At 42.5% G+C, this 21534-nt stretch overlaps 2 protein-coding genes across 3 annotated transcripts in view; one reads left to right on the forward strand and one right to left on the reverse strand.

Moving 5' to 3' along the window:
- The first annotated feature begins 7913 nt into the window (after positions 1-7913).
- Positions 7914-14302, forward strand: PCBD1 (pterin-4 alpha-carbinolamine dehydratase 1). Its single transcript, XM_050959780.1, has 4 exons — positions 7914-8033; positions 12389-12520; positions 12992-13072; positions 13580-14302. Exons 1-4 carry the CDS (start codon positions 8031-8033, stop codon positions 13676-13678), a joined length of 315 nt encoding a protein of 104 aa, XP_050815737.1. The 5' UTR covers positions 7914-8030; the 3' UTR covers positions 13679-14302.
- Positions 14303-15414: 1112 nt separating this feature from the next.
- Positions 15415-21534, reverse strand: part of SGPL1 (sphingosine-1-phosphate lyase 1) — a 52889-nt gene continuing 46769 nt past the window's right edge. For both annotated transcript variants that reach the window (XM_050959476.1, XM_050959475.1), the window contains exons 12-14: positions 20713-20859; positions 18800-18920; positions 15415-18675 (exon numbers count right to left, since the gene is read on the reverse strand). In XM_050959476.1, the coding sequence (XP_050815433.1) occupies positions 18535-18675; positions 18800-18920; positions 20713-20859 (409 nt within the window). In that variant the 3' untranslated portion in view covers positions 15415-18534. The remainder of the gene's footprint in view (positions 18676-18799; positions 18921-20712; positions 20860-21534) is intronic.

Below are 21534 nucleotides of genomic sequence, written 5' to 3' on the forward strand. Positions count from 1 at the left end.
GATTTTACAAATATCTTTTGTACAAAACAAAGTATACCAAACAGAGTGGCATTTTGTGGGCAGCAAAGACTGAATTGAGGGCACCAAAGTCCTTCTCACGCCAAGTCTTTGAAATATGGGTGTTCTAGAAAAGACCCATTAGAACATGTTATCTATGCCCTGCCTGGGCAGGAATGGCCCTTTCAGTATAGTCGTAGGTGTGCTGGAATGGTGCTTTCACCACTTCCTTTGGAAAACTACTCCACTATTGAAAAGTAGCTTCCCTTCTTCACCCCCCACCCCAATGTTCTTTCTAGATTCCTTGGCTTCATTTCATCTTCTTACTCTTTATTATATCCCTTTTACAGCCCTAATCAATTCCTCTCCACTCTTGGTGTTAACGTCCTCGACTCACTTGCAGCTGTATTCCCCTTTAATGCAATATATTAAATCTAGTTTTGCCCAGGGGAAAGACAAATTGATGCTGTGACCCCCGGCACTACCAAGCCCCCCGTCTGAAATTAACACACACGTTGTGTGAGTTGACTAGAGAAGTCCCAGTTTGTATCGGTCTCCAATCTGTTTTATTCATTGCTCTGATGTGAATCCTGAGTCCTCAATGACTTTGGTGAAGTGACTTGACAAAAGAGTGCCTCACAGGGAAAATTAACAATTAATCTCTGTTTATCTGGCCCCCTTGGTCAGTGTAAAGTTGTCACAACTCCCATAAATCCCCAAAGCTAAAGAAGTCCTCCGATTAAACCTATTATATCCCAGTTACAAATACAAGCAGAGGGGTCAAAGGTAAATGCACCTGGAGATTAAGCTATCCACACCTCTCTAACAGTAGCCCTTCCAAGTCGGTATTGAGGTATATTAGGGGGCTAGTCTGGGGAAGCTTGTATCTTTGCTGACTATGCTGTGCCTTAACTCTGATGGCCTTAATTCCATTATACGGACATTGATTGATTATTCAAAGATCCTAATATAGAAGTAACTTTTGAAAATACATGCGTGCACACAATACAGTTCTTGAGACTCTAGTAGAGGTTGTTTATCTGCCTGACTAAAAACTCTCTTCTCCCCTCAACATGTGAGCTACAATCCCTCAATGGACAAACAAAAGGCAGAATAGAGTCCTAAAAATCAATCCTTTCCTCCCACCCAGAAACGCACTCCCCCTCTGTGCACAGAGAATAACCCCACTGCCCTCACTGCCTCCGCTAGCTCAAGGCCAGTGATTGAAGCAAAGTGTGATTATTATTCCACCTCACAAAATGGAGGGAATTTGAAGGGGGGTGGTGGTATACAAACATCATCTACTAGGAAAAGAGTGACAGTCTTCAAACAAGAACAGTTTATTCAAATTTGAACAGCAAAATACTCCACGTGATCCTTAAACCAGGATTACAGATGGAAAGTGGGTAACTGATCATCTTAAATATTGGGGCCTCTTTCCCTTTTACAAATGTCATTTTCCAGGAAGAGAGGTGAGCCAGGCATGCCCATTTTAATTAAAGTATTTGATTTCAAATACAATTTATAGTTCATCCCCAGTAGAAAGTGCATGTCACCTCACCTGGGAGCTTTCACAATGGGGAGCTGAGCTAACTAGTATGACAAAGTCCTTCCCCTGTTCCGAGCTTCATTGGAATGCAGTGTGAAATATTCATGCATCTGAAGAAGTGGGTATTCACCCACGAAAGCTCATGCTCCAAAACGTCTGTTAGTCTATAAGGTGCCACAGGATTCTTTGCTGCTTTTAGAGGTACTGATGTTCACAATAACTCATTCACCCCTTCAGGTCTGGCAGATGTCAACATCAGTGAGTATGGATCATGTTACAACATCAGAGGAGGGGATCCTGTGGGAAACTGGCAGAAGTTCTATCCCTATAGCAACAGCAGCATCAATTGTATATTACTTGGGGTTTGAACTAGTAAAAATTGCCATTTTCATCAGCACTTGGGACTATGTTATGCCAGACAGGGGCAGGCCTGTTGGATGCCAGGGGGAGCTCTGGAAGGCATTGTGCATCAACCTTTCCTTTGGTAGTGGTAGATACTAGATGGAATTGTCAGTAATAATGCAGAAGAGGCAGACATGTTCAATAAATATTTCTGTTCCATATTTGGGAAAAAGGCAGATGTATTCTATCATGCAATGAAATACTTTCCGTTCCAACAGTAACTCAGGGAGATATTAAACAGCAAGTCCAGATAACTTGCTGTCAAAAGTTGTTTTAAAAGCTGGCCAAGGAGCTCTCTGGACAACTAGTCCAGATTTTCAGTAAGTCTTGGAATGCAAGGGAAGTTCCAGAGAACTGGACAAAAACTAATGTTGTACCAATATTTAAAAAGGGTAAGATAGCATAAGCCAGGTAATTATAGACTTGTCAACCTTACACAAAAACCAGGCAAAATGATACTACAGTTGCTATAGGACTCTGTAGGAGTGTAACTCACCTCATAGTTGGGCATGACGTAGCCAGCTGTCCTCCAACACTCACTGTGAGCAGCCCTTCCAGCCCTGCAGTGCTCTGCTTCTTCTCATGATGCAGCCCTCCATTCAGGTCACATTCATTCTCACCTCTTCTGAGGTGACAGAGTCCCCTGAATTATAGTCCAGTGATCTTACATCAGGTCTTCAGCCCTCAGCTCTGGACCCAGTCATCCTTACACCCCTGGTCTCTGTGCTTTCAATAGTCCTTATCCCTCGTAACAAGGTGTTTCACACCACCCTCCTCAGCGGCCATTAGGGAAAGCCAAGCCCTCCCTGTACTCAGGTTCCCAGTCCAGGGACGAGTAGCTAAGATCTGTTTCCTCAGACTCCTTGCTGGACTACTTCCTACCTAGCCTTGTCTCTAGGCCAGTGGTTCTCAAACTTTTGTTCTGGTGACTGCTTTCACACAGCAATCCTCTGCATGCAAACCCCCCTTATAAATTAAAAACACTTTTTTATATAGTTAACACTATTATAAATGCTGGAGGCAAAGCGGGGTTTGAGGTGAAGGCTGACAACTCGTGACCTCCCATGTAATAACCTTGTGACCCCCTGTGGGTCCCAACCCCCCGTTTGAGAACCCCTGCTCTAGGCCCTTTTCTCCAGACCCTTTGTGGGCACTTTCAGCAAGCACCATTGCCGAAGACTTTTCCTGGAGAACCAGTTCCTGACTTTCATGGCCCACCATACAACTTCCATACCCAGATGTGGCCCTTGGGCCAAAATGTTTGCCCACCCCTGATGTAGACTCTATGTAGATGCACTCAGAGCAGTCTGTGGTGGGAGACAGTAATCCATGCGGACACTAACTCAGCATCCCATTGATTTCCCCATGAATTCTGCCCCACTTCTAGCTGCTGGCAGCCACAAACTTTCCCCATAGAAGGAACTGCAGATAGGCAGTTAAACTTCAGATAAGGGTGTATTTTCCAAGCCCATCTCATAGACTCAGACTTTAAGGCCAGGAGGGACCATCGTGATCCTCTAGTCTGACCTCCTGCACATTGCAGGCCACAGAACCTCACCCACCCACTCCTGTAATAGACCTACAACCTCTGGCTGACTTCAAATCATGATTTAACAGCTTGAAGTTACAGACAATATACCATTTACATTAGTTTAAACCTGCAAGTGACCTGTGCCCTATGCTGCAGAGGAAGACTAAAAACCGCTATAGGGCACCAGCCCCCTCCACTGGCCATAAGTTTGAAAACCTCTGTGGCACATGTGGGTGGCTTGCCATCGGAAGCCTGGAGTAAAATATGCCATAATTCTAAGGTTCCTGAATAGCCACGTCCTCCAGAATGTGGAATGCCCGAAAATATGGAGAAGGCTTTGGTAATAAGTTCACCCCTGCCCAGAGATTTCCCGCTCAGCAAAGCTGGTCTTCAATTTTAAAACAAAGCAACAATACATTTTAAACTTAATATTTTTGTGCATTCTTTTCACTGTGGTTAACTCGGGTGCATCCACAGAGCTAGTGGGAACTGAAGCGTTCCTCTCAGAGTACACTGAAGCTCAGTTTTATGGTATCATTTTTTGGCCTTGAGATTCCCCAAGGCACTTTTGTCTGCAGATGCACAGACCTGTTTTGAAGTAATTGAGACACTAATGCACTGTTTGATGTCTGCATTTAGGCTTTTTGACCCCAGCTGCATCGGCAAACGCCAGCAGCTCCCTCGGATTCAGAACTGTTACGAACCGGTCCTAGAAGAAGTGTTTCCATGATGAACTTCTGGAGGACATTCTGGACAGGGCCAACAAGCAGGTGCAATACTACAGGAAGAAGGATTTGCGGCCTGTGGAAAGGCAGAAACAGGCTGCAGAGCAAGACGATGGAATTGCAGCATGAGGGGAGGCTTGTAGTGCAGTTTCTGGAGCAGGAACATCAGTTGAGAGAGGAAGATAAAGTGCAGCAGAAAGATCTGTTTGAGAGGCTGCTTACACTTATGGCCACGAGCGTTCTGGCTCCTACTGCACCTACACCATGGCCTGACTTCCAACCATGGTACCATGGGCTGCAGACCAGGAATACGCCGAACAATTCCATGGTTGGGTGGCCTATGCAATTGAGACTTAGGAGCTGAACAGGGCAAATATATCCCGTGCAGTCCTCCAGCCCAGTGCAGGCCCTCACACCTGTGGAGTGGCACTGTTTACAATAAATGTGCAAGGAAGAGAAAGGAGAATGGGGACACACAAACATTAGGGGATGTATTTGTTGGCACTTTTCAATGTTTGATTTATGCACTTTGTTTTATTAATGGTGTTGATGTTGATTTCTTACTGGTGTTTTGGTGTGGCAATGGTAGCTGGCCTACCTGGCAATGGTTTAATATTGAGTTTGTTTGTTTTTAAATACATCCACGTTCACAGATAAAGACCTATTTTATTAAAGATGTTTATCGTCGTCACATCACAACGTGTATTTCAAATAACAAAGAAACATACAGTAAGGGACAGCTTGGAAGAAATAGCCAAATAATTTCCAAGTATTTTTATCTACAATCAATAGTGTAAATCCACAGTTTTTGCCACATGTCCTCCTCCCCACTGCATAAGTGATCGTGTTATCCACAATGACAATGGATGACAATGAGCCTCCCTCCCCTAATACACATACATTCATGTTTATAAAGTCATGTCATCCATAAGTATAATGCATGGCAATCAACTCTCCCCACCCATTTTATTGCATGATGTGGCCTCAGTTACTGTAAACATTGCAGTAACAATCCTAAACATAATATTCTTCCCTCTACGATTGGTCAATGCAACTCCATAACGTGGGAGCACAGAGCATCCCTGATGTATGTTGCCCAGGTGCATCCTGCCCGAGCTATGATGGGTGCACTTTCTGGCTGAGTGTAGTGGTTCACCAATCCTTTGCTGTCATAGCTCCATTTCAGGGGCAAATAGCTCACCTTTGGATTCACAAAGATTGCAAAGAGCACAGCAAGCCACAATAATACAGACGGCATTGATGACACTAATCCAAATAAGTCCATTACCAGCGCCATTCTGAACCTACTGAGAGTGTAACTGCACCTCTTGAGATCAGGATATGGTTTCATAAGTCAATGTGAAAGGAGGTACATAGGGTCCCCTCAGGATAACAATGGGGACAGTAACTCTGTTTATGACAAGGTCCTATGGTGGGAAGTGTCCTGCTATGAATGTAGACAATCATCAGAAACCCCCTAGTATCGTGAACTTTTCCAGTGCAGCTCACGTTGGTGTCTGTAAATCAGCCTGTGTATACAATGGAGTAGTGTCATTTGTGGTTTATGTGCTCATGCCCTGATATAGTTTGGAAACCCCATTCTCTCAAAACCAGCAGTTACTTCAAGGCTGTTGTTTATGCCCACCATCTTTGGTGGAATCACACACCAGATTGCCTGAGAAACCTCCTCCACCATCTTACCCTCAGCTGACTTTCCAATGCCAAACTGGTTAGCAAGAGGCTATTAGCAGTTCAGGGTAGACAATTTCTAGATGATAGCAACCCACTTCTGGACTGATATGGCTGCCCTCATGTGTGTCCTGATGCTGGAAAGTCAGGGCAGGCTGGTCATAAAGGTCCAAAAATGTGGCTCTCTTCATGAAAAAGTTTTGGAACCACTGCTGGTCGCCCCTGGTCCACATGATGATGAGACCCCACCAGTATATGCATATGGCAGTGCTACAGAAGCACCAATCTACATCTGGGGCATCAGCAGTTATACCAAGAGTTACAAACAGCATCAGCCAGTTCCAGTCTTCCATGCCTGTATTATTCTTATCTTCTGTCAGGAACCTTTGGTAGATCAGAGGCGGCCACTGGAATGTCCACCAGCATCTCATGGATGATCTGCCCATTTCCTGAAACAGAACTGGAAAGCCCAAGCAAGAGAAGCCCTCCAAGTGGTGACTTCTCCACGTTGCTGGCTCTGGTAGCCACAAGCGTGCAGATTCAAAAGGGGTTAGCAGGATGTGTTGGCAGCTTGCAACAATTTCCTGTAACATGCAGGATGGAGAGTCAAGTTTTCCTACACTGCACCAGGAGCCAAGGCCTACTGAGACCACAGCAGGGGAGAATGCCAGGAAGCCTGGGATATGGTAATTTGACTTGGATCTGCATGGGGATCTGGAGCTCAGGTCTGGGGGCCAGGTCCAGAAACTGTAAAACCTTTGATCACCAATGAGTGGATATGCTCCAGTGCTGAGCTTACAAACTCAGAGTCTGCAGACTTGAATCTCACTAACCCTGACATACCCAGATGTCCCAACTGTCTTTGTCAGAAGTTCCTCTGCATTTTTCACAAGAGCCAGATTTTAGCCTTGGTCAAATCTAAATGTGAACAATTCCATTTTGTTTCAATAAATTCCACCTACCACCTAATAGGATATTGTATTCTTTATTTCCTGCCTACATCATCATATAACATTGCTTTGTCCAGTCAAACACTTGCAGCATTATACACCAGGAATGACTGCATTTCAGGAGTGGGCGATGTAATGATTAACTCAAGCTCTACTTTTTCCAAAACACACACATTTACTTGGGGGATAGGGAAGTGTTTTAAGTTGTCCAAGAATGTTTTAGAAAAACTGTGCAGTAAGTATACACATAGCTGTACATAAAACTCCAAGACTGTTATTTTTATTTGTATTTCATTAGAGCCTCAGTGGCTTCAGCAACACTGAGTTAGAATAATTTTCAAATGAACAGATTGTGAGACTCTTGTTCGTGGCTCTGCCAAAACAAGAGCATTTGAAGTTGCCATTGAAGGATCTGTTGAGATCACTAGTTGGATAAAGTTGAGTGCATATAATTTCAGTCTCTATTGGTGATGGAAGTGAATGCCTTATGGATGTGTACTATTCACCCTGCAGACTCTTCCCTTAACTTATTTACATGTTTTTAAAGAGGTTGGGTAGGCTGGCCCCTATTGCCATCTGAACCGTCCCCCCTGAAGTTTTCATTTGTGTTAATTTTCAGAAACTGTATTGTGCAATCCCAGGAGAGAAGGGTAAATAAGATGTTATCACACTATCTCGTGATCAGTCAAACCACCCTCTTATGTAATCATATGTATCCCCACCAACAACTGTACATGTAAGCTTTCTGTTTTAATCATCCTGTTCTTGCTTCTTCTGTGATGGCAGAAACGGTTAGTCTCTGTCTGAGAAAGGAAAGGTGGACATAGACTGTTGATGCTTCTACAGAAAAAAGATGCAAACACAGGGCAATTTAGCATATCTCAATCGCCAGCCAATAGGTCCTGTTGTGTCCATGACAGAGTGCGGAGAAAACAGGCAATCTCTGCCCTTTGATTCTGCTATTGGTAAATCATTAGGACCTGGGCAGCAGCTGCAGCTGTTTGTAGTGGGTGGATTTAAAACACTTACCACGCCTCCACTCCCCCCCCGCTCCTCCTTACCATCTGCAAGAAGAGCTCAGACACAAGCTGTGCCTCTGCCTGTTGCTCATCTGGTCTTTCGTATATATACACATGCATTTGCTACATCTGAATACCAGTTACTGAGTCCACAGGCAATCTACAGCCATGGTAAGTCACGGCTTCAAAGGCCAGACTTTGCTTTGCAAGTAATAGCTATGCTATTTGGAAAGGCGGAAAGGTTTAAGCCAGCTGCTCTATTGTACAAGAGGAGGGAGAAAAGAACAAAGCTTTATTCTTCAGTAATGACTAACGCAGGCAAACCTATAGGCAGCTGCTCCAGTACTAAGTGGTTGTTCACCAATGGGAATCTCTCGGGGGGGGGGGGGGTGTTGTTGGGCTTCCCTTTCTGCAAAGCAGTTACGAATAGGAGTACTCCCCATTAACACTCCATCAGAGATGCAGCATTCACTGCAATCACTTTATCTTGTGAACCACATTGGTACACATTTATATAACACAGCTTGGTTCACTTATATACAGTCCCACTGACTCTTGCATAGAAAACCTTTGCATTTTTTTCCCAGATGCATAGGGCCCGGGCTCTGGTACAGCTAAAGCAGGGATGCTGCAGGTTGGACTTGTATCTTATTAACAGAGCTCCATGGGATCCCAGACTTAGAATACAGAAATTGCAGATCAGGGCTAAGGGGAATGGGCAGAGCACTACAATAGCAGAGGATGCTGCATGTCAGGGTTGAGATGCACTGCTCTGGTCACATTGGTCATTTACAGCCCTGCTTGCAATATATCTACCTCTAGCCAGTAATATTGACTTCTCACTTTCATAAGCACCAAGCAAACTCTAAAAGGAAATTGCTGGATTTGTGTATGTCTTTTTTTCTTCTTCTTCTTAAGGTTCACGTGAAATTGCAAAGACTAGTCGAGTTGGTTTCTGTGCACCATTGTGTGGCAAGTCTGCTGTTTCGGATAAGAATAAACAACATGGCTGCTGGAAAATCCAGCAAAACATTTTAAGATTTTTTAAATTAGCTGTAATGGGAAACACGTTTTAACCAGTGAGAGCATGTGGAAGGCATTAGCTGGCAGTACTGACAAAGAAGCAGCCTAGTGGGGCCAGACTTCAGGACAGACAATTAGGACACTTCTAATACTGTCCAAGGGAGAGAGGAGGCTGCACAGGAGCATTTGGGTTTAGAGAACTCAGGCAGCTTTGGTAAGTAGGAGGACGGCAAGTTTGTGTGCCTGTCATGACGGGAGGCAGCAGGAGGATTCAGAAGCTAAAGGTTACTAGGACCAAAGGCTATGCCCTATCCTATAGCAAGTTCTAGCCTTGATAAGGGAGACTGGCTTTAGTGTTTTGCCTCTTTGCCCAAACCTGCTATGGCCCCTCACCCTTTGTCTGGGGTACTCCCAATTGTTAAGCTAGGATTTAGAAAATCCCATAGCTTCATTACAGCCTTAATTCAATAGGGAAGTAAAGCTCCGTGCAGAAGCAGCTGGATTCAGAATCACAGGTGAAGGAGGGTGAACTGCCTAAGAACTGCCAGGCTCAGATATACCGGTAGGCCAAGGGAAAGTCAGCCAGTCCTGTTGGAACAGGAACACGGTTCATTTCGGTATAGGCAGCTAGGACATACCTGCAGAACTGAGGACCTGTCATCCACCACAGTGCATTTTATGGTGATGCAGTTTCTGTTACAACAGCTGCTGTTTTGTAAGAGACTATTGCACAGTGGGGGACGGGAAGCATGGGTAAGGAGACCATAAGGGTCACGTTCCCATAATAAAGGGGAAAGTACACCTGTACCCTGCTTAGTCATCACTAGCTTATCTTGTTTTCATCATAGTCCCTCCCCTCTGTACCGCTTGTCTAGAAGCCTGACGCACGTCCATAGTGACAGAGTGACAAGACTATAAACCTGTTCGCAGCTGTTCAGGCATCCAGGTGTCTCTAGCCATTTTATAGCACACAAAGAGGAAAGCAATAGCCTAATCAGAGCCACACACTGGTCAGACAGTTCTTCCTCCATTGCTGCAAGTCAGATTGGAGGAATCGTACTTGCACTCCTGCCTGGCAGCCTGGAGCCCTAACCACTAGATTACCGGGCAGCCAGAAAACATTTCAAAAAGTGTTGAAATAACCTAAGTGATTCTCCCCCTGCCTCACTCACAAACATGCAGCATATGGGGTGTGTTAACAGCTTTTCCCTTCTAGCTAGTATCTATGCCGCACAGGAGAAAGTGTCTGGTTCTGATGGCGTTATGGTAAGTCAGCTTCCACCCCGCTTTATCCTGGTTGCTAAGATACCTAGAATAAGCTTATCTAGAGATCACACAAAGGACATTGGCTGAGGTTTTACTGTGCTGAGCAGTGTTTACACTGCATCTTCAATAATAATAAAAAACAAATCCCTGCCTCAGACCACACAACAAAGCAGCCTGATGGGGGACAGGGCTGAAGTGAGCAACAGAAATACAGGGCTACCATTAAAAAGTAATGCTTCTGTGAGCAGGGAGAGTGTTTATAATTAGCTTGTTGGTAGACAGGTACGAGGAATGCTTTCACAAAATACATTTTGAATGTATCACACACTTAAATTGTACCTGACATTGATCTGTATCTCAAGAGAAGTTATGAAATAAATTCAGTAGCATCACATTTAACCTAGTGTTTCATCTTGCATTCTCTCTGATACAGTTTATCCATAGCCCATCCACTGGTTTTAACTTAAGTTTGGGTCTCACTATAGGGCACACATACCTGTACCTCATCATAACTGGTTAGTGGGTACATTTATGATAAATCCTGTCTAGTAGAGGATTATAGTGTGCCTTTGCCTACATGCAAAATTATAGTCCAGTGTGCTTAAACATGGGCATTCAAAGCGTTTCCATACAGAATGGCTTGTGGAGCACAAAAACACCCTCCAAACACACACACACACACACACAAAGAGAAACCCACAATACTAGAGAAATAGTATCTGCTCAGTGACTAGCCTTTTGGGCTCTGCATCCTCAGACTATCTGAATCAGAGAAAACCATGGTTCTATTTGTGCAGATGATTCAGAAAATAAATACTAGTATAATTGACCAAAGACTAAGATGACAGAGGGGAGTTTAGACTGAATAACACGCTCCAAGTAGCACACACAAAATGCACCATTTTAAGCAGCTATCAAAAGTTTGAGACTCTCTCAAGGCATCCTGGCTATTCACCATTTAAGATTCCACAGCTTACGTAAGTATGTATATGCAATTCCAAAAATACATCAGCTTCAGCCCCAGCAAAGCTAGGATTTTTAAAAGGCAAATTATAAAACAGAGCGTCATCTAATCTGCAAGGATTTGGGTTGCTGAAATAAGGCTCTGACACCAGCTCACCTATTGCTCCTGCCCTCTTCAATAGGCCCAGAATAGGTGCTATTGGGCAACTCCCACGTCTCCATTTATGCTCATCTTAAACTGAAGCACGCTCCAGCTTATCTTGGCTGACTTACTCCACCCAAGCGTGATGTGTTGTAAAACTGAGTCATGAAGAACGGCAGTATTATTATAAAAAACAGGAATAGCTCTAGCCAACAATAATGAAAGACAATGCAAAATAATCACTCCTCCCTCCAAATTTTGAGTCACAAATAGCCTCCCTTTATTTACTGGTTAGATGGAAGAGGCATTCTGAAACTTCTGCTGTAATGTAGGAGCATAATATGGAAAAGTTTAAGCACTGGTTTAATCTGACCAATCACAAAATGTTCCTCCCAAGATCCAAAGACACCCAGGGAGAGCAGAGTGGGGAAAGCAATCACTTAAACATTAACAGAGCAATAAAATCTGTTACTATGAAATGGTTTTTCCATTCATGCAACTTTCCCTATACCCTCCTGGAAGGAACACACTGCAGTTTGGGTAGGATGGCATATTGCAGCCAGCTTTCAAAGTAAATAAATCTTGGTTAATTTGAGAATTCCCTCTCCTAACTCTGAAAGGGGCATTCTGTACCAAAGCTGCAATCTAGATAGATCCTTTTGTGGAGAGTGCTGGATTGCCTTTTCTTCCCTTCTGAAAATTTTTTAGTTACAAAGAACTCGTAAATATCTATCCCGCTGGATAATTTAGTTTTAGTTTAGTTGAAGTTTAAAGTATATTTGTTTGGGAGCCTCTCAGCAGTACATAGAGATGGTTCACATCATACAGCCATCACTCATTTTAGCCCAGTTTGTAGTACATGGTGAAGGCAAGCTCAGCCCTGAAATGACTGGAGTGCTGCAGGTCGTGACCAATAAGCATTGGTAACCGTAAAATAGCCTAAGGGGCTTAAGTTACTAGGTGGGTGCTTCAGCTCATGACAGAAGTAAGGAAATATACTTTATCTGTGCCTCACTGATTTGAGCACCCACTTTCTATTTACTCAGAGAAAGGAAGTCTTAGCTCTGCTCAAGCAAATGTCAACAGCCTGTGTCTTCTTGGTCCATTCTTCTACTTTTTCTCTCTCTCCTAGGCAGGAAAAGCCCACAGGTTGAGCACTGATGAGAGGGAGCAACTGCTGCCAAACCTAAAAGCTGTAGGGTGGAATGAGGTGGAAGGGAGAGATGCCATCTTCAAAGAGTTCCATTTCAAGGACTTCAGTCGGGTACAGAAACTGACACCTACATTCATACTGCCAGTGGTCTGCATGTCAGTTTAGGGATCCCACCCAGGAAGTTAATGCTCATTTTATTTAAACTGTTTTCATCTGTTCATAGATGTTTAGACCAGAAGGGAGCATTCTCATCTGTTCTGAACACCTGCATAACACAGGCCATAGAATCTAACCCAGTAATTCCTGCATCCAGTTCATAAGCTTCTGGCTGAGCTAGAGCATTGATTACTGAAGATATCCAACTACTCAACCAGACAGCCAGTCTGTTTTTTGCAGAACTTTTCCCACACAAAGAGGTGGACATCTGTGGAAATCTTAGACAAAGGCAATGTAGTGTTTTGTGTTTGCCTGAATTCCCAAAAAGGAAAGTTAGTTAATTCCATCAAGGATATGCCAATCATAAATGTGAGCCACCACTAGAGTTGGCTTACAACTAACTTGTCTTTTGTTCCTTCTGGGCAGGCCTTTGGGTTCATGACCAGAGTCGCTCTGCAGGCAGAAAAACTGGACCACCACCCTGAATGGTTCAACGTTTACAGCAAGGTAAAAGATGGCAGTGGGCAGTTAGATCTTGTAACATGGAAGGTGCTTCAGGTTTAAGAATGGATAAACAGTATAACATTTTTTGTTTGTAGAACAATGGGATGCTGGGCCATGACTCAGGCCCTTAGGTGCTATGCAATACAAATAAATAACACTTAGCAGTTCCTTCTGTTAAGAGTGAGGAGGTTGTTTACATGTAGTGAGGCAAAATATTTCTGCGCTCTGTCAGACAATTGTAGAAGTCATGCCTATCCTCAGTAATAGTATTGTGGTATCATAATGAAGCTCTAGTAGTGGATCCAACTCACAGAAGCTGGAGTGCCATGAAGTTTGCACCCATCTCTTGTTTCTGCTGTCCCACTATTAGAGATTTTATGGGTACTGCTGGGGAAAACGTAATGGAAGTACTTAACACTGCTTCAGATAGACAATCATTTACAATGTTGGGATAAGTTTAGAATATGGCTGCTTTTTCCGTCAACTGCAGGTATTTTTGTTTTGTTTTAGGTTCACATTATCCTGAGCACACATGAGTGTGCAGGCTTATCAGAGCGGGATATCAATTTGGCCAGTTTCATAGAGCAAGTTGCAGCTTCTCTGTCTTGAACAAGGCTGGGAGTACATAAGCCTGAATTGGCTGAACCGCCACCGTCTCCTCTCTCATTCTTAACACTGTAGTTAGAACCACTTGCCAGTTCCATGCAGTTCCTGATCCAGGCAGAAGACAATGCTATGCTCAGCTCCTCTTCCACCACAGCTCAAAGTTTCAGAGGGAATAAGCTGTCCTAGTGTAAAAATACTTCCTACTTTTCAGTCACCAGGAGCAAAGTTGCCTTTTTTTTTTTGATCTAGTGACCACCAGTGTAAAATTGCTTGACCTCTGGCACTTTTGGCATATCTGGCCTTTAGCGGAAGAAAGTAATATTATACAACTGTCAGTGCAAGCAGTTTGAGTTTACTGTTACCTAGTCAGTTGTGTGCTTGCTTCTTACTTTACAATTATACTGTTGTTCTTTTTTTTCCTACAGTGAAGCCTATGTCCCCCGGTCTCATCTGTTAGCAGACCAGTGTCTGTAATGTGCAGTTTGGTTACATTTGTAAGCTTTGTTCAAATATATAATATCAGGTATGTAGGGTTACCTATGTTGCAACCGGCCATAATACAGAGCTGGGAGCCAGGAATGTCAGCTGAAAATATCTAAGTGTTTACAATAAAGTTCTCATAACATACCAGTTGTCAGACTGACTGAACAAACTAAGTTGAAAAAACTAAGCAAATTGTTCATATTTACTCTCTCTTCCCATTCCTCCTATAATTCACTCCACATGTCTCCAGGTCATTGCACGGGGAAGGCTTCCTGAGGCATAACTAACTTCTGGAGCAGTTGCATGTGTTTTTATATGTCTGTACCTCAAAGCGAAGTGGTCAAAAAACTACAGAAAACAGGGTCCAGAAGGGGACATCATGAAACGGAGCTGGTAAAGCTAGTAGTAATATTGTAGTAATATTCAATAATTCTAAATAGGGAAAGGTATCCTTGGCTCACAGGGTTTGAAGAGGTCAGTATTCAAGATTGTAGTGTAGGTGTGGTAGGACTTTGAAAAACAAGAGAACACGTAAAAGAGCACAGTGTAGTGTTAAGCATAAAGGCACTCTGCCTTTAAGCCAGAGTATGATGAAAGCAGTTTGACTCTAAGGGTATGCCTACACAGCAATTAAATCCCATGGCTGGCCCAGCTCAGCTGACTCAGCCTGGCGGGGCTCCGGCTGCAGGGCTGTAAAACTGCTGTGTAGACGTTCACGTTCAGGTGCTGCTGTCCAAGCTCTGGGACCCTGAGAGTGCGGGAGAGGCTTTTATTCCAGCACAGACTTCCCCTAAAAGGTATTTTGGCACTGTAGTACTGTCACCTCTCGTGGATGCAACAACATTTGATTTTGTCAAGGCAAAAACCACAAGATCAACATTCTAAGAGGAGCTCTACAAGTGGCTGACTCAGGTCTAACCCTTATATTTGTCTAACGCCAGAATTCACTATAGAAAATCCACAGCTCCTTAATATAGCCTTCCTTTAATACCCTTAAACACCACATGTTAAGAGCAGTCAGAGTCAATGCCCTTATCTGAGCAGCAGGAAGAAAAGCAGTTGCAAAGCTGTAATTCACATTAATGAACAGGAAACCACACCAATGCACAAGCCAGGAGCAGTGGCCTAGGCTATGTACCAGCACTGAAAAGACACCACATCCCTGCAAAATCATGGCTGGATCACCAAGGATTCCGGCGAGTGGTTTAGAAAACCCTTCTTCAATAAATACAGTGGGCTTGGATAATTAAGTGAACCATTTTAATACAAAAAGGGCTCTCCACTACAACATTTTGCCATCTCTTCAATAATTTCAGTCTACAGAGTTTTAACCAGTAATAGGTGAGAGTGAATGTTACAGAATATCAAATGCTGCCCTGGAGGCTCCTTAAAAACAATGGGTGCATATTTAACGTGTGTCATATTCTCATTATATGTATTTTAATCTTTCTGAAAGTATCAAGAAAGCGCAGATGGAATCAATGGCTCAGCAGTATCCACTGCACCCTGACGCTTCACATAGGATATAGTGTTCCTTTTGGCAAATAGAGGTCAAATATCTGCAAGCAGCTACCTTCCTTATGAGCCCTTCACAGGCACATTAATTCCTCTCCACCCTGAAACATTGCCAGTGTTTAAATACCTTGTTTGGAAAACAAAAACAAAAACACACACACAAAAAACACTTACAGGAAGATGGAATTTGATATTTTGGGAACCTCCTGCCCCTAGAAAGTACCATCAAGTTTCAGATTACAATCCACTCTGTAGAGTTTAAAACCCAGTAAATAATGTATTAATGTCACCATTTTTCTAAAAACAGTATGCATGATAAAGCAGATACAGATTCTATATTAAAATGACAAAGGCAAATAAAGACTGCATATTAGTAAAATACAGTGTGCAGAACAGATTACATTTACAGTCTAGATCAAATGTACATAAAACATAGTCCAAGAGTCACAACAATTAACAGTACGTGGAGCCCAGAATGGAGTACACCGAGACAAATAACTCTTCAAGTACATCCAAAAAAAAAGAATTGAAACACTGATTTGTTAGCCCCATGTAATTCCTGGGGAAGAAGATGAGAAGGATTGGAGAGGGTTTTTTAGAACTGTTTTTCCCTTTTTTTATGTCTGGGTTGGAAGTCAACTATCAAAATAGCTGGGAATTTATACAGAAGATCCCTTTCCAAAGCACAGTATCTTGTGAAAGATGTAGTGATCCTCAGATGGCAGGATGCTAATTAGTAGGTCCAATACATGTTGACTAAGTCAGCAAGACACAAATGGACTATCTGGCAATTTGAATTAACTGTTTCAAGAAGAGGCTGAAAAGAATTCTCTGAGTAAGTAGGTATGTGCCCACCTTATCTTACTGAAATCTGTAAGATGGCTAAGATGTACTGACTCAGAGCACAGAATAGTAGATATATTTTAAAAAGAGAATATCCTTGTCCACAGACTTTGAACCTAGCACTAAGCTTGCTTTAGCAATGGCTTGTAATTCACTCTCACTTTGCACAGCTACTGTGCGTTTCAGACACGTTGAGTCACTTAGGAGCAGTTTGGATGCAAGCAAATCCAGTACTGGAGGCAAAGGGGGCCCTTCTTTAAGATTTACAGCCCCCTTCTTTTTTTTCTTTTTTTTTTTTCCGGGAAGCATTGCATAATGCAACCACCTCTTTTGAGAGTTTGCATGTGAAGTGCCTAGAATATGCAGAAATGGCTCAAAAGAATGAGTATTGGAAAATGCACTCCACTCTAATTATAAGGCTCTATAGGGCTAACCACACCAACGATTAGCATCAAAAGCTTTTCTAGTTTGTTCAGGGGGCTGCAACCATTTTACAAGGCTACTCAATGCAGTCTGCATAAAAGACAAAGTAATGCAAAAAAGTAGGGAAGGTGGGGCTAATTCTTGATAGAGACCCCCTCCTTAGAACCCAAGAACTTCATACCTTCAATATTAATTAGATACCACCGTAACACCTCACGCTCAGCACTATATCAACACCTTTATAACACTGAAAACACTTGGCTCAATAAGACTATTAGATTGAGGGTGGAGTGTACTGTACCTGAGTCCAGTTTGCTACGGATTATTTTCAACATAGTACCATAAGGACATGACCATGGCAACATCACAGTCAGCAGCTGATCCATCATACTCTTCCTGAAGTCTCAGGAAAAGCTAGAGCAGTATCAAGGCACACTGGTGAATGCCCGTTGAAAATGTGCCTTAAAAGAGAGTCAGTGCAAAGAGCAGACAGAAACCACTACTTTCTTTTACAAAAGTCATCTCTTCATATTAAACGATGGTGTAAAAAAAGTTAACTTTGGTGCCATATGTTTGCACATAAATCCCCAGCCATTACACAGAGCAAGGCTCAACTGATTTCACTGCAGCATTTTAGGATAGTGCAAAACCTTCAAGTTACATACAATAAAATTATAATTTTGCTCTCCTCCGGAGTTGTGCAAGATACAACAGCATAGGTGGTAATTTAAAAGTTCTAGAACAAGAAGCAGGAGAGCAGTGATACTGTATAAAGAGTACCTTCAGACTCTTTTCCCTATCCTACCCGTTTGGTTTAAAATGAATTTTCTACTTCTATTGCAATTTATATAAGACTCAGGAAGAGTTGCTTACATTAAGAAAGTCATCCAAAGAAATTACTATTTATAAATTGACAACTGTATCTAACTGGATCTCCGTATGTAGAGAATTCAAAGACTGGATTGGTGAATCAATAAAAGGAAAGACGATTATGTTCAGAGTTAGCAAGATATAATCCCCCATGACACAATTTGGTAAACACGGTTTCCTACAGTAGTTAGCAGTATGGTTGGAGGAGTCATTGAATACTTGTGTTCAATTCACTTTCTACCTCCAGCTTCTGGGGAGGTTGCCTCAGTGTCTCTATGTTTCAAACAATTACAGAGAACCCAAATCCTAGTGGGGCATTCACTATAAAAAGATCCACAGCTTTTCTTCCAGGAAAAGAAATGGTACAGAACAAACAAAGACAGAATTCCTGAGGAGTTAGGGGGTTGTGGAATGGACATTCAATTGCCATAACAATGCCATTCCACCCAAGCTTTTAGGACTAGTCTTGGTAGCTAACTAAGGTGATACAATAGAAAAAATAAACCTAAACCAACTATTGAGAAGTGACAAAGACAGTTTAAATTACTCAAAAGTTGATTTCAGAAAGTAGAGGGATGAGACAAAGAGAAAGGGGAGGAAAGTTCAGTAGAGAAAGCTGCTCCCTGCATTTGCAGGATCAAAGACAGTAGCTTAGTATAATCTCCTTCCTCCAGGAATTCAGAATACCACCTCAGAGCTGGCTGGCAAAGCACCAGTTACTACATTCAGGAGTGTCCAGGAGAACCGTTCATGTGTTTGTCACTGGAAGGGATGTCTGTGCTATAGAGGCAGTCCAAATATGCATGAGAAATCTCTGATACCATGTTCCTGTCTGGGATGGACTGCGCCATTCCATAGATGGCACCCTATGGTTAAATAAACAAAAAAAAAAAATTACTACACAGGAAAACTTTCCCAACAGGGATGTGTGAATTTGGAGATTTAATCATTTCAATCCAACTTCACTCTTGTTGTACAGGATCTCCTTACCATGCCAGTGGTCTTGGCTTTAGGGTCCTTCATGATCTCTAAGACACAGTCTCTGACATCCTCCAAGAATTGTTCTGCAATGCCAGGTTTTGTGTGCAGCTGCGTAATGCAGAGATGGATGCTAAAAGCAAAGGGGAGAAGAAAGACAAGCCATTTCACAACAGAAAGGGCAGAAAACTATTCCTTACATTTTCAGAGTAACTAGGAGGGTTTAAGTCATGCTACTCCCCTTGGCTGATGAGGCCTCTTTGAAAATTTAAGGTATAACCTGTTGGGTCTGCCATTACCCATACTTAGGTGTTCTAAAGAATAATCAGGCTGATTGATTTTCAAAAAGGAAAAGCAGGTAACTCACTGCTATTGCCCCTTCAAATATAATAAATCCAGGGAGTTTCCCGGACTTTTGAAAGCTGAGCCCTTCTTTACAGAAATGGCAGTCACACCTCCCTTTGCAACCTCATCACATGTTAAAGACCCACGCATCTTAATGCATGTAACTATAACATCCCACCCTTCTCTAGCTAATCTTTCATCCTTCCCCTCAACACACACACTTTAGGAAATGTTTGTGTGGATCTTCATAATGTATTTCCCTCTACTTTCTTACATACTTTAAAATATTTTAAAATCTCAACTCGGATAACTATTATTAGTATCTGAGCTAACATCCATTGAAATGAATGGGGCAGCTCACACCTCAGAGCTATTGTTTCAGCTTCTCTACAATCTCACCTCTATCATAGCCTCATGTTTTGAAGGTTTTCTTTAAAAGTGATTTTTTTTTTTTAATTGCAAACTGAGAATCTGGAGAACAAGTGAGATGTCTGTCCTTGCCTCCCCCCTCAGGTAATGCTTCACATCCTCGAGAGGCATGTGCCCCACCCTTTGGGAAATACTCACCAAGTTCTAGCAGATTGTTGTATGTAATTAACTTTTAACACAAGCTCCCTCAAATGCTCTGTAATTAGTGTGCATTTTCACTAGGAAGTGTGTACTTACCTTGTGTTAGCCAATACATGTTAACTAACGTGAGACAGAATTCTAGCAAGGACAAGAAAGTTTGTAGTTTTCACACATGAGCAGGTTGAGGTGAAGAGTAGTAGGAAGCCCAGCGTTTTCCTTGACCTAACTCATGTTCGAGCTATGAACTGCCTTGGCTTCCTTAAGATTTTAATGTCCATGCTTTGATGAGCAGTGAGGACAAGGCCTAAATGTAAGTTGTCAGCAGATGTGCATAACCAACTCTTGACAAAGCAAGAGGGGCCATTTCATACATAGGACATAAAAAGCAACCGTTTTGTTTACTTGGGCTATTCAGACAGTTCAAACACAGTAGGCTAAATGGGAATATTTACATACTGTAGAAATCCACAAAATTTTGCAACTTTCTAGGCTTCCAGAAAACTCTAGGAACTAGTATAATTTAGGTTCCCCTCCAACTTTGCACCTCAGTGAGTTTTTTTCTCTGTATTGTGCAGTTTGTTTGGTTGTGCTTGTTTTTTTTATGAACACATTTTAGAAGTCTGCTTTCAGAGACTCTTGGCTAAGGACTATAGACAACTACAATCTCCTGAAAACCAGAGATCTCTCTCGATAGACAGTCAACATGGTGTAGAGACACATACATGTGACTGAGTTTCAGGAACTCTGAAATTCTAATCCAGACTGCCATTGACTCACTGTGCGGCCTTGGGTAGCCACATAACCTCTCTGACTTGATTCTCACCATCTGTACAGTGAGGGTGCTACTTATCTACCTTCTGCACAGGGATGTTGGGAGAACTGGCTATAAGAAGTGCTGTAAAGTTGCTCTTCTTGGATCTAAAGGTATTTCTTGACCACAGGTGTATTTGTCCATCTGCTAGGCTTCAACTGGCCTAAATTAATAGTTCCCATTTTGGCAGTCAACTCACCTTGACGGGAACTGCAGGACATTTAAGTTCCATCCTCTAGTGCTTAACAAATTTGACAGCCGATAGATGTCAAAAACATCTGATCCAATAGAGATGACAGACACCTCAGGTTTCCCAAAGATTTGGATGTTGTCAATTTTCCGCAACCTTGAAACAGTTAAAAGTGATTTATTTTCTCAATAGTAATAGAAGAAAACTATTTTGTAGGCCTTCTCAGGTCCAGAGGGAGGGAATTCCATAGTGCTGAAGCCATAGAGTGAAAGATACAGATAGTATCCATGGCACCAAATCCCTCAGGAATGGGTAACGGTTCAGGGAGTCAGTATGTAACTAGGACACAGCCTGTTAGCCTAAACTTAACCTATGCCCACAAAAGGTAGATTTAGTGATCTACATTATCAAGTGCTGCTAATAAATCCACTAGAATAGAACCAAGATTATCCAAACCCCGCTCATCCAAAACAATTATGTTTCCCAAGAGTCTCAGGTACATAACGATGACTATCTCCCTGTCACTTCTTGTGGGGGAAAATGAACTTGTGTATTTACGATGTTTACTGAAGGGCAAACATTTCTCTCCCTCCCTCCCCCTGCCCAAGCTTTCTTATCAGGGGAGCCAATTCACTATGGAAGTTACATGTTATGGTGAGACAGGAACAACTTGGTCACTCAATAGACACCCATGGGATGGTTACTGGTGCAAGACATTAATTTCTCAAAAATTTAAACCTTTCATTTAAAAAAATTTAGCTCAAATGATTAACAGCAACCTGCTGAACAAAGATACTGTTATTTTCCTCTTGTAAGTGTACAGACAGCTTT

The sequence above is a fragment of the Gopherus flavomarginatus genome, chromosome 6 (assembly GCF_025201925.1).
Source record: "Gopherus flavomarginatus isolate rGopFla2 chromosome 6, rGopFla2.mat.asm, whole genome shotgun sequence".
Taxonomy (NCBI): Eukaryota; Metazoa; Chordata; order Testudines; family Testudinidae; genus Gopherus; species Gopherus flavomarginatus.